At 50.1% G+C, this 13,755-nt stretch overlaps 1 protein-coding gene across 1 annotated transcript; it reads right to left on the minus strand.

Annotated features, from left to right (window-relative positions):
- Window positions 1-2,354: 2,354 nt before the first annotated feature.
- Window positions 2,355-2,757, minus strand: LOC122698894 (60S ribosomal protein L31-like). The gene has a single exon (XM_043910566.1). It carries the CDS (start codon window positions 2,755-2,757, stop codon window positions 2,386-2,388), a length of 372 nt encoding a protein of 123 aa, XP_043766501.1. The 3' UTR covers window positions 2,355-2,385.
- Between the last annotated feature and the right edge of the window lie 10,998 nt (window positions 2,758-13,755).

Genomic DNA, 13,755 nt, shown 5'->3' on the forward strand with positions numbered 1-13,755 from the left:
CTCTCTATCCACATGCCCCTCCTCACTCTCTCCTCTCTGGCCACGCTCACCCTTGTCTGAGCTCCTTCCTACTTAGAGACCTTGTCCTGCCTCACTGGCCCCTACTCAGGAATGTTTTTGTTATTCAGATATCAGCAGTTCCTTTTTTTCTAACCATAAAAAATTATAGTTTATTTACAATGTCATGTTATATAGCAAAGTGATTCAGCTATACATATATATATGTATGTATGTATGTATGTATATGTGGGCTTCCCTGGTGGTTCAGTAGTAAAATATCTGCGTTGTAGGAGCCGCAGAAGACTGGGGTTCACCCTGTGTCATGAAGGTCCCTGGAGAAGGGAATGGCAACCCACACCAGTATTCTTGCCTGGAGAATTCCATGGACAGAGGAGCCTGGTGGGCTACAGTCCATAGAGTCTCAAAGAGCTGGACATGACTGAAGCGACTTAGGATGCATATGTATATGTGTACATACATATATTCTTTTTCAGATTATTTTCCATTGTGGGTTATTATAAGATATTGAATATGGTTCCCTACACAGCAGGTCCTTGCTGTTCATTTTATATACAATAGTGTGTAAGTGTTAATCCCAAACTCCTAATGTACTCCTCCCCATCCACTTTGGTAACCATATGTGGTTTGTTTTCTATGTCTGTTAGTCTTTTTTTTTTGGCTGTGCTGCATGACTTGAGGGATCTTGGTTCCCTGACCAGAGACTGAACCTATGCCCCCTGTAGTGGAAGCATGGGGTACTAACCACTGAAGGACCGGGGAATCCCCAGTCTATTCCCGTTTTGTAAATAAGTTTATCTGTATCATTTTTTAGATTCCACATGTAAGTTATATCATATGTGTTACTTCACTTAATACCACCACTTAATACCTTGATAATCTCTAGGCCCATCCATGTTGCTGCAAATGGCATTATTTCATCCTTTTTTATGGCTAAGTAGTATTCCAGTGTGTATTGGGTTTCCAAAAAGTTCATTCGGGTTTTCCGTTAAGATGGTATAAAGCTGAATGAACTTTTTGGCCAACCCAATATATATACTATATCTTCTTTATCCATTAATCTGTTCTGTTGATGGACACTGTGGTTACTTCCATGTCTTGACCATTATAAATAGTTCGGCGCCTTCTTGAGACGTCTTTCCTGACCATCCTACCTACCCTAGCTCTGTCACTTCTATTGTATCACCCTGTTTCACTTTGCTACACAGTACTGTCCCCTGTAGCTCAGTCAGTAAAGAATCTGCCTGCAATGCAGGAGACTCGGGTTCGATCCCTGGGTCGGGAAGATCCCCTGGAGAAGGAAATGGCAACCCACCCCAGTATTCTTGCCTGGGAAATCCCATGGACAGAGGAGCCTGGTGGGCTGCAGTCCATGGGGTCACAAAGAGTCGGGCACAACTGAATCTTTCTGTTTCTGAAAGACTGTAAGATTATAATATTATTACTGATACTACTGAACAATGTCAGATTCCTGATCTCCAAAGAAGACGATTTAGCTTCGGGACCAGGGACCAGGCTTGATCACTTAAGAGCTTTTGTGTAGCAGAGTTTCATTAAAGTAAGAAAAGGGACAGAGAAAGCTTGACATAGACTCAGAAGGGGGATGGAGAGTGTCTCCCTCACTAGTGTTAGCAAGGGAGTTATATACTGTTTAATTAATTATTACAATAAATCAAAAGAATGTCTCAAGGTTGTAAAGATCTTACTAGATCCACTCCCATAATTTACATTTTAAGATAACAGGATTAGCCTGAATGTTTTCAAGGAGAAACTGTCCTCGAGCATGATACATTGTTATTATATAATCCTTAGAACAGAGTTTACACTGAGTTGTTTGTTGTATAATCATCAGTTCGGGGCTTAAAGAAAAAAGCGTTTTAAGTGACTAAGACTAAGGAACGTAGAGAAAACCGGATGTTTGTCCTTCCCTCCCCCTCCTCCTCCTCCTCCCCCCCACCCCCTCCTCCTCAAGAGCTCCAGACCCCTCTCTTCTCGGGACCTCCGGACGCCTAGAAATCGGCTCTCTCAGCACTTACCACTGCCTCTGTGTGAGATATAGATGTTCCTTCCTTGTGTCTGTCTCCTTCTCACTAGGTTATTCCAGGAGAGCAGGGACCTCCTGCTGTTGGCTCTGCACCTACAATGTCTCGAATAGTGCCTGACACATAATAGTTGCTCAGTGAATGCTCACTGAATTATTTAAAATTGTGTGGCTTGCCTGTGACTTTTATCTATTTTCTACTGAGCTTTTACTTTTATTTACTTGTGAGAGCTCTTTGTTTATCAAGGATGTTAGCACTTTGTTTTTTATTTCTTTTCTTTTTTTTTTTTTTTTGCAGTTCGATAACTTCATTGGACCATCAGCAGTTAGTTCTCGTCCACATTGACTGTCTGTAGATTTTTGAAGGTGGTGACGGGCACATAGGTACCCAAAATGTAGAGCTTCTTTGGCGAGTCTTCATCTTCATTACACTTTCTGGACAACCGCACACGGATCCGGTGTGGGACATTCCTGATTCCTTTGGCCCAGACGGCTTTGTTGAGCCTGGTGTCGATGCGCACGTCCAGGGTTCCCATATCCTTCATGGCAAACTTCCGGATTTCTTTGAGTGCCCTAGGGGCACGCTTCTTGAAACCCACTCCATGGATGCGCTTGTGAGTGTTGATGGTGTATTCTCTTGTCACCACCTCGTTGATGGTGGACTGGCCCTTCTCGCCGCCCTTCTTTGCAGGAGCCATCCTGCAGCCGGGGTTGGAAAGGTGTTTTTGATTTCTTAAAAGGCATTTGCTGAAACAAATGCTGCAAACTTTCGACAGTGGTAGCATGCACATGTAGCTCCTACCACTCGGATTGACGGCTCCAGCCTTAGCATGTAAACGGTGGAAAAACACGAATGGGCGCTCAGGGTTGGTCAACTCTATGCAGCATCACAGGGAGAGAGCACTTCCTCTCCTCGGAGTGCTGGCAAGCTTGGGCTTCCAGACCCTGCCCTGACTTAGCTGGTGGCATGAGCGGGGGACCTTTTGGCGTGCCTCTTGACCTGAGTGAGTCACTTGCAAATTGGGGATAATGATACTTGTTCCTGGCTCATTACCTGGAGATAGTTTAAACTTTTCAGGGGGTAGGGCTTGGGCTTGGATCAACAGGTCCACAAATATTTAGTGAGTTTGTGCTCTGTAACAAGTCCTTGACTGAATGAGATGTGGTTCTACCTTCAAGGAGTTTACAGTCTAAAGAGGGTAATAGAGAAGTAAGCAATTCCACTACAGTGACCTCGAGAAAGAATAAGTGTGTTCACAATGCACAGACAGCATACCCAAGAAGTGGGTGACTGCCTGGAGGGGAGGCGAGGAAGGCTTTCCAAAGGAGAGGATATCTGAATAGGGTTTCAAGGAATGAACAGGAGCTCATCGGACCGACAGAGGGGCAGAGTGGTCAGAGTAGGGGGAACTGTGTGTGCAAAGGCTTGGAGGTATGCAGCAGTTGATGGATGGGGAAAACCACCTCTCTGTGGGATTCCTCCCTGGCTCACCGCAACTTCCTACTTCTTTCCTTTGTGAACTTCGGTCAGAGCCAGTGTGGTCTTCAGGGGCAGCTGAATGACGTCTGACTGCAGGAGTGCTAAGCCTCCCTGGGGCAAGCCTGGGAAGCCGGCCTGCCAGGACGTGCGGCACGGGGATGGGTCTTCAGGGGGCTTGCTAAGTGTCTTTCCTCTCAGCACAAGGAAAGAGAAAGAAGGAGGCTGCCCCGAAGCTGTTAGGTTTGGCCCAGCCGTCTCACTCATCATGGTGCAGGCCACTTTCCTAGAGCAGACAAGCCTGAGAGCTGGGGTCCCTGGGGGAGTGGAAGATATTGACTGAAGGCAGAGCTGAGAAGAAGCTGAGCTGCCTTGGTCCTGGGAGGGCAAAATATCTCATCTCCTCTGGCACCTCTTTGCTCCGTGTTTGGTGACTGTTGGGAGTTATGCAGCTGAGGCCGACGTGTTTCAGCAGGAAAGCACTCCAGGATCGATTAGCAATGTCTGCCACGAGAGCTGGTATGGAGAGAAGTGGCCGGTGTGCGGTGCATCCTGCCATCTCTGACCTAGTCAAGCGCTCTCATCTTACGGGTGGGCAGACTGAGGAGCAGAGAGCAGAAGTGTCTCATGGCTTTTCTCTCTCCGGTCTCAGAAGAGTATCTGTCCTGTAACGCCAGGGGATTAACTCAGATGAGACTGATAGCCCGGTTCTCCCGAGCCCCACGTTTCACGCTCCCTCTGCTCTAACTGGACACGCAGCTGCTCGGTGCACAGACTCTTGCATGTCTCCTGGGAGATTTCCCACAAAGGAGCAGCCTCCTGGGAGCCGTGGGCTGACCTGGGCAGAGGCTGGGGACAGACTCAGGTGGCAGAAGAGCAGACGTGCCCTTTTCAGAAAGATCAATTCAAAAATATAAACTGTTCCAACAGAGCCTCAGAACTTCAGGTCTGAAAGCTCTCAACACACTGTTAGTTCATTTCGGTTGGGGGAAAAGAGAAAAAGCACAGACCTGGTTTTAAGTCTCACATCTGTCTCTAGCTACCAGGCAAGTGACCTAATACCTGATTCCAATTAGTTTCTGCATCTGTAAAACAAGGGAAATATAATCTCCAGCTAAAAGGATTAAATGAAATATGCAAGTAAACTGCCAGCAGCTTGACGTGGAAAATATGAGTTTATATTTTATTTATTTAAAATTTAGTTATGACTGTGCTGGATCTTCCTTGCTGGGCGGGCTTTCTCTGGTTGGGGAGAGTGGGGACTGGTCTCCAGCTGCAGTGCTTAGCTTCTCACTGAGGGGGCTCCTCTTGTTACAGAGCAGGGGCTTTAGGGCGCGGGCTCAGTGCGTGTGGCCCACGGGCTTCACTGCCCCGTGGCGCGTGGGGTCTTCCCCAACCAGGGATGGAGCTGATGTCCCCTGCATTGCAGGCTGGGCCACCAGGGAAACCCCGTGAGTTTGCACTTTTAAAAGTGAAAGCAAAGGCAAAGAAAAGCAGGCACATTCTGGCTTCAACAACCAGTATTTCCAGCAGGTTTTCATATAAAATGGACTTCCCAGGCGGCAGTAGTGATAGAGAACCTGCCTGCCGAAGCAGGAGACATAAGAGACTCAGGTTCAGTCCCTGGGTTGGGAAGATCCCCTGGAGGAGGCCATGGCAACCCACTGCAGTGTTCTTACCTAGAAAATTCCATGGACAGAGGAGCCTGGAGGGTTACAGTCCGTAGGGTCACACAGAGTCGGACACGACAGAAGTGACTTAGCATGCACGCGACAGAAGTGACTTAGCATGCGTGCATTTCATATAAAAAGGCACATTTTACTGTTTTCCCCTGCACCTTCCAGAATATTCCACCCCTTCATTTCTCTCACTAACTTTGCAACCACAGTCTTGTCTTTTTCACTTGTTCAGTGTGCAGTTTGGGATGATCCCAAAGGCCGAGGTTCACTCAACACCTACCTGCCAGGGCCTGGCCTAAGCGTGAGAGCATGCGTTTAGACAGAAATAGGAGATGCAGTCCACAGAATTCCACAGAGTCCAGCTCTGCTGGCCCCAGGCAGGTTTCTTCCTCCTGGGCCTCTGTTTTCCCATCTGTGACATGGGTTTGTCGGCCTGGACCAGAAGAACTGTCCGAGCCATTCCTCTGGTGCTCCTTGCGGGGGTCGTCTGGTGCTGTTGGGGGGCTGGGGTCGGGGAAGCATGAACCATGGGATGTGAGTAGGGCGAGAGAGGCGCGCCCCGTGAAGCCCGGATCCATGACGCCCAGAAGTGAGGGTTTAGCGCAGATTAGCAGGGATTAGGGCAGGCGACGAGGGCCTTAGTGACTAAGCTCAGATTCCTGACAGGAGCCACCGTCCCGGGCGTCCCAGCCCCTAAGGACTGGCAGTGGGTGGTGGAGGCGCCCCTGGGTGATCAGGGGTGGGGTGGGGAGTGCCCTCCTCCAACCACCCGGGATGGGGATGAAAAGCCAGAGCTGATTGGCTGAAGGCAGCCGCGTCTCTGTCTGGAAAACTAGGCACCCCCACCTCTCTGGACCTGCTGGAGCCCCACAAAGCCCCCGGGACCAAAGGGACCAAGGTTGGTCCCAGTCCTGGGACCAAGATTTGAAATTGCCAAAGCACAGTCTCAGGGCCCCCAGAGGAGTCCCTTTTTGCCAGTGGTTTCAGGCATCCTTCCTCCCGGGCATCCTTCCATTTTACGTCAACCTGGTGTATTGATGTGATCATGAGCCCTGGGTTCAAGTCCTAACTCTGTTGTCTGCCGGCTCCATGACCTTGGCAGATGAAGCTCTCCAAGGCCCTACTTACCTTACAGGAACCGTAGCAAAACTCCTTATTAATAATCACAACGTATGTGTGTGTGCCGTGCTCAGTCATGTTCAACTCATGTTTGACCCCATGGACTGCAGCCTGCCAGGCTCCTCTGTCCATGGAAATTTCCAGGCAAGACTATTGGAGCGGGTTGCCATTTCCTGGGACTTTCCCGGTGGCTCAGATGGTAAATAATCCGCCTGCAATGCAGGAGACCCGGGTTCGGTCCCTGGGTCAGGAAGATTCCCCTGGAGAAGGAAATGGCAGCCCACTGCAGTGCTCCGGCCTGGAGAGTTCCGTGGACGGAGGAGGCTGGTGGGCTGCAGTCCATGGGGTCACTGAGAGTCAGACATGCCATTCCTACTCCAGGGGGTCTTCCTGATCCAGGGATCGAACCCACAACTCTTGAGTCTCCAGTGATCACTTAGTAAGGGGCAGTATAGAGCCAGAAGCTCCCAGTATGGCCTGTGGAGCTTGTTAGAAATAAGGTGGCTGTCTCTCCGGCCAGCCCTGTTGAGCCAGAGAGCATTTTAACAAGATCCCCAGAAGACTCCAGTGCGTGCTGAAGTCTGAGGAGCGCTGGAGTGCCAGGACCTGCCCGTAGACCCTGTCTGCCTCCTACCAGCGCCCAAGATTGGGAAGGTTACTCTGGGCACGGTTTCCTTGCCTATGAAACGGGTATAATAATAGCGTGCTTTCTAAGAGCTGTTGTGAGGATTATAGCACCTAAATGTTTAAGCAATGGCCCGTGTCTGGGATGGAGCATGGACTCCATAAATGGCTGCCAGGCACCAGGGCCTCTCTCATCCCACCTTGGCTGCCCTCTGCGACTGCTGGCTGCCGTCTGCTGTCTTTTCCCAGGAAGCTCCGCTCTGAGCCCTGGTCCGCTTCGCTGTGAATTCTGGTCTCCTGTTTCCCTGAGGCCGAGTCCCCCGGAAGGGAAAGGATGTGTGTCCTCCAGTTTCTATTAGGGTTTGATTGGGCCTTACACGCAGTCACTGCGGACAGTGACTGCAGCCATGAAATTAAAAGACGCTTGCTCCTTGGAAGAAAAGCTGTGACCAACCTAGACAGCATATGAAAAAGCAGAGGCATCACTTTGCCAACAAAGGTCTGTGTGGTCAAAGCTATGGTTTTTCCTGCCGTCATGTACAGATGTGAGAGCTGGACCATAAAGAAGGCTAAAGAATTGATGCTTTTGAACTGTGGGGCTGGAGAAGACTCTTGAGTGTCCCTTGACAGCAAGGAGATCAAAGCAGTTAATCCTAAAGGAAACTGATCCTGAATACTCATTGGAAGGACTGATGCTGAAGCTGAAGCTCCAGTACTTTGGCCACTTGAAGAGACGAGGCTACTCATTGGAAAAGACTCTGATGCTGGGAAAGATTGAGGGTAGGAGGAGAAGGGAGGACAAGATGGTTGGATGGCACCATCGACTCAATGGACATGAGTTTGAGCAAACTCCAGGAGACGGTGAAGGACAGGGAGGCCTGGCATGCTGCAGTCCATGGGGTCACAAAGAGTCAGACACCACTGGGCTACTGAACAACAACAGAATAGGTCATTAATAAGCACTTGTCAGGTCTGACTGTGCTGACCTAGAAATTATCTCTTTCTCCTTTGTGTGTGTGTAGGGGGTGGGTACTTAAAGGTGGGTACTTAATGATAACCATTATTTAACACTTACTATGTTTCTAATCCTTGCTGAATACTTGACGTGATTATTCATGTAGTGCTAAATTAACAGCTTTAGTAGTAAGGTTGATGCTGTTGCTCAGTCGCTGAGTTGTGTCTGACTGTTTGTGACCCTGTGGACTGCAGCACACCAGGCTCCTTGGTCCTCCACTCTCTCCTGAAGTTCCGTCTAGTCCATGTCCATTGAGCGCGGACGCTACCCAACCATCTCATCCTCTGTCATCCTCTTCTCCTCCTGCCTTCAGTCTTTCCCAGCATCAGGGTCTTTTCCAAGGAGTCAGCTCTTCGCATCACGTGGCCAAAGAATTGGAGTTTCAGCTTCAGCAACAGTCCTCCCAATGAACATTCAGACCTGATTTTCCTTTAGAATTGACTGGTTGGATCTCCTTGCAGTCCAAGGGACTCTCAAGAATCTCCTCCAGCACCACAATTCAAAAGCATCAATTCTTCGGTGCTCAGCCTTCTTTATGGTCAACTCTCACATCTGTACATGACCACTGGAAAAAAATCGTAGCTTTGACTAGATGGAACTTTATCAGCAAAGTGATGTCTCCACGTTGTTTTTAACACGTTGTCTAGGTACTCTTCTGATCTCCATTTTTCTTTTCTTTTGTTTTGAATTCTGGCTGCCCGGGGCCTTCATTGCTGTGCACGGCCTCCTTCTGGTCACGGCACTCGGCTCTGGAGCTCGGGGCTCAGTCGCTGCAGCGCGGGGGCTCTTCGTTGGGGTGCTAAGTCTCAGTATTTGTGGGGCGTGAGCTTTGTTGCTCCATGGCGTGTGGGACCTTAGCTATCCGACCAGGGATCGAACCTGGGTCCCCTACACTGGAAGGCAGATTGTTGTTTTTTTTTTTTTAACATTACCGAAATCTGTTTAGTGGATAGATCATTAGCCCGCTGCCCTGAGTGTAATGAGCTTAACTCGCCTATCTCCAACCAGGCAGCTGGGGAAGGCAGATTCTTCACCATGGGACCACCAGGGACGTCCTTGTCCCCATTTTTCTGAGGAGAGACAATGAGGAGGCTCATAGAGACAACATCGTTGGTTCGAGTTCTTCCAGCCGGTAGGGGGCCAACCTGGCATTTGGTTTTATCTTTCTGCCCCACTGTGTGACCCCATTCCCTCTTTATGAAGCCTCTGGGGACAGTGGTTAGTGAAAGAACTGGGGAGAAGGGAGGCTAACCTGGGTCTCGGTTGAGTTGGGGACAGACTCTCCTTTGCTTGCTCCCTGGAGAGAGGGTCCACCAGGGCTGATAGAAGGCGTGAGGGGCTGAGACTCGGAGCGTCGCTCCCCTCCGCCGACTCCCAGACGGCCCCTGACTCCTGGGCCAGCACCCGGGCCCTGCCCAGGACTTCGGCCCCTCCCAAGACTCTCCCTAAATCCCTGCCACCCCGGCCTGACCTGGCCAGGCAGCTCCAGATCCAAGGTCCAGAAGTGTCGGGGCGGTGCCTCACGAGGTGCGGGACAGCTTTCCCAGGGCCGTCCAACTTGGGGTGAGAGTTTGGACTCCTGCGTCGGTCTGGGTCTGAACCTTGGGCTTGGGGGTTTCAGGGCTGAGCTCTCAGCCTCTAGCTCCCCCAGGCTCCCGGAAGTTCGGGGCTCTTACCTGTGTCCCAGATGAGCAAACTGGGGCTCAGGGTCTGCATTAGGTCCTGTGGGCGCTCCAGCGAATTGCCGCAAACCCAGCGGCTGAGCAACACCACGGATCCTCGTGGGGTTTTGGAGGTCTGAGTCCTGACATGAGTCTCGTTGGGCTGAATTTAAACTGTCGATAGGGCTGCATTCTTTTCAGGAGGCTCCGGGGGAGCATCTGTTTCCTTGCCTTGTCCAGCTTCTCAAGGCCACTAACTTGTGTTGGCTTACAGCCTCCTTCCTTCAGCTCCAAAGTCAGCAATGGTGTGTCTTGTAGCTGCGGCCCTGACCAGGGATGGAACCTGGGCCCCTGCCTTGGGAGTGTGGAGTCGTGGCCACTGGACCACCAGGAAGCCCCAGCAGCGCTGTCTTTCCGGCCCTTCTTCTGTAGTCACGTCTCCTTCTGATCACAGCCAGGGAGACTTCTCCACTTTTAACTGCTCATTTGGTTAGATTGTGTGTGTGTGTGTGAGTCGTTCAGTCGTGTCTGACTCTTTGCGACCCCGTGGACTAGCCCGCCAGGCTCCTGTGTCCATGGGATTTTCCAGGCAAGGATACTGGCATCAGTATCCATTTCCTTCTCCAGGGGATCTTCCCGACCCGGGGACTGAACGTAGGTCTTCTGTACTGCAGGCAGATTTTTTACCATCTGAGCCACCAGGGAAAGCCACTTAGATAATTCAGGGTGATCTCATCATCTCTAGTTTTCGCCGTCTTCATAGGTTCGGGGGATTGAGATGCAGGTGTGTTTGAAGGACTGTTTTTTCCTCCCACAAAGGGGGCGATGTGATCTGCCCAAAGCCTCGCAGCCCAGGAGCCGCAGTGCCAGGACTTGAGCCCGAACCCCCATCCCAGTGGCCTCACTCCACCCTCTGCTGCTGCGTTGCTTCTAACTCCTCTTGACTGAGTGAGGTTTGTTTGAAGGTTTCAGGGAACCTTTTTTTTCTTTAATTTAATTTTTTTTTATTTTTTATTTTTTTTGATGTGGACCACTTTTAAAGTCTTTATTGAAGAGGCATGTGAGATCTTAGCTCCTGACCATGGATCAAACTTGCACCCTCTACATTGGAAGGCAAAGGCTTAACCACTGAATCACCAGGGAAGCCCCAGGAACTTCTAAATTGATAAGTCATTTGAGAAACTTTGACATCTCAGAAGGTAGTTAGTGGATACGATTAGTGGAGGACAGTGGAAGATGAGATGGAAGGATGAGACCGTAAGTATCGCCATTGCCCGTGGAGAGCTGGTCTTTCTACCAAGGTTGCGGGAGAGACAGGGACTTGTTTGTCCATGTGGCTCCTTTCAGGTGGGGCTGGGGAGACTAGCCCGGGGTCCTCTGCTGCGGTTTCTTGAGCTCCATGCTTATAGAACAGCTTCTGGGCCTTCACCCTAGATCCGCATTGGAGGTAAAGCCTCGAGGTCACTATATAACAGAACTGTGGAGAGAAGTGTGGAAGGAGCCGGAGGAAGAGTCCTCACACCCGCTTCCTGCTCTGCTGCCGTCCGCCTTGATGACAAGCGGAGTTCTGCGGACCCATGAAGCAGTCATTGCATTTATTGTGGAGATCTCACTGAAACTGTTTATAGTTGTTCGGATACTTTTCTGCAGTTACAAGTTGTAGAAAACCCAACTCCACTAATAAAGGGAATTTATTGGCTCATGGTACTGAAAAGCCAGAGGTAGGCTAACCTTCAGGTACAGCTTGATCCAGCAGCTCATATGTGCTCAATACAGCCTCAGCATTAGCTCCATGCTCAGTCAGACTCTGCCCTTGTATTCCTAAGATGGCTTAAGTAGTTTCTGGAACTCTGTTTCTAGATTCAAATGCAGTAGCAAAAAAAAAAAAATGTTACCTAGTGGCTCAAAAAAGTACTGGAAGGGGGTCTTGTTGGCCTTGATCAACCTGCCTCGGGTCATCTGTCCACCTCCCAATCAATACCTGTGGCCAGGAGAATAAGACATGCTAAGTGGCTTTGGTTAATTAGCACTTGCCTCTGAAGCTGAGGGTGGAGTGATAATAATTCCTCCCAAAGCAGCAAGTTGGCAAATTCAGGGTCCTATTAGGAAGGGAGGTTGAATGTTGAGGAGTCGATGGCATCACCCTCCTCCTCTTCATGTCCTCCTTGTAAAGACAGACAGCTTTGCTGTGACAATCTGAGCAACAGGCATGTTTGTACGTACGGACAGTATGATATGTGTGTGTGTGTGTGTGTGTAGGGGTGTTCAAATGAAAAAGAAGCTGGGGGAAGAGGAAATGAAGGTCGAATAGTGTAAAGCTGGGGAGAAGTAGCTCACAGGTTGATGACCCAGCTTGTGCTTTGTCTCAGCTGCTCTGAGCCTTAGTTTTCTCACCTCTAAAATGGGCATACTAACTCCAGGATCATGAAATCAAATGCGAGGAGCTTTCTACAAGCTGTGTGAATAGGAAGAGGTGGCCATCCAGTTGTTCAGCCATCATTTATTAAGCACCGACCATGTGCCAGGCCTCACGCTGGAGCTCTGATGATGGGCAGGACAGAGGTGATCCCTGACCAAAGGCCCAGAGGTCCCGACGTATACAGGTTGTCGTTATGATTATTAAAAGATGCGGATGCCAGAGGGGCCAGTCGTGGGGTGGGGAATGACGTCTTCAGTGCCACAGATTTGCGGCGCTGGGCCTTGACGCCCAAGCCTCCACTTCTTTCTGCTTAGACCCGTGGCCTCTCCCCTCCCCAGGCAGTAGCCGCCTCCTGGCTAATGAAACACCCTTCCTTCTGGCACACTCAGGAGCCGCGTTTGATGTTGCTCTTCCTGGTTCCAGGAGCCAACAGGCCCTTCCCAAACCATTGCTGTAATGGGGAGGAGGATTAACCGCAGCGGTGTGGTTCCACTTTCCCCGCCAGCAGCCTGGCGCTGCCTCCCAGGGAGCGTTGCGGAATGTGGGGCTGGGTAATGGTTTTGTGTCCCTAGATGAAGCCAGCCCTGCTCTGCGTGTATCTGTGTCTGGGTGCCTATGTGCATTTGGGGGTGTGGTGTGTGTGTGGCAGAGGGCGGTCCACAAGTGTGGGGCGTGTCCCTGGACATGGGCAGGGCCCTCCCCGTAGACCTGGGTCTAGAGCCAGTTTCACTCTTCCTTAGCTGGATCCCTGGGGCCAATTCACGTTTCTCCAGTGGACCTCAGTTTCCCTAGCTCTGAAACAGAGGTCATCCCTGCCTTGGTTCTTTTATTATTAATTAAGTTTGGGGTGCGCTGGCTCTTTGTTGCTGGGCTCAGACTTTCTCCAGTTGCAGCAAGTGGAGGGGCTCCTCTTCCTTGCGGTGTGTGGGTGTCTCTTGTTGCAGAGTGGGGCTCAGTGGTTGTGGCCACGGGCTTAGGTGCTCCATCCACACTTGTGGGATCTTCCTGGACCAGGGATGGAACCCATGTCCCCTGCATTGGCAGACGGATTCTTATCCACTGTACCAGCAGGGAAGTCCACCATCTTGATTCTTGTATTCCTTATGAGATGTTCATGAACAGCAAAGGAGACTATGAGGATAAAACTGGACAGGGAAAGGGAAGGATGCCCCATAGAAGCAGAATGGCCTTGTGGCTAAATTTCATGTCCCATCCCCCCTGTTGCTGGCTACATGACCTTGACTGCACCTCTCTGGGCCTCAGTTTCCTCATCTGCAAAATGGGGAGAATATTAGAAGCAACCAAAGCTCATCAAATCTAAGTCTCCATCAATTGTCCAACACCAATATTTTCATACCATAAATAAAGAAAAAAGGCCACCAACCAAACCAGGACACAAGGCTTCAGTATCTCTTAGGTTTTATTTTATTCTTACCAAAAGAGCTCTTTCAGGCAATGTTCTTTATTATCAGTTGGTCTTATACATACATTAAAGGAAGATATAAGTGAAATGTATTAGTCAAGGTATTCCTCCAACATCTTCACATTCAGAGTCTGACTTTTCAGAATCATTTTTCAACTCAGACTTGCTGGGGACCACATTTTCCCACTATGGTGTCCTCCGTGTGGGCAGGAATAAAGAGGGAGGGGTGAGCAGCATCTCTTGAAAGGGAGCTTGTGCTGCCCTGTACTTCCTTCCAAC

The sequence above is a fragment of the Cervus elaphus genome, chromosome 8 (assembly GCF_910594005.1).
Source record: "Cervus elaphus chromosome 8, mCerEla1.1, whole genome shotgun sequence".
Taxonomy (NCBI): domain Eukaryota; kingdom Metazoa; phylum Chordata; class Mammalia; order Artiodactyla; family Cervidae; genus Cervus; species Cervus elaphus.

Excerpts from the sequence above, each read along its gene's own strand:
- LOC122698894 (XM_043910566.1), bottom strand. The coding sequence starts at position 2,757 with ATGGCTCCTGCAAAGAAGGGCGGCGAGAAGGGCCAGTCCACCATCAAC.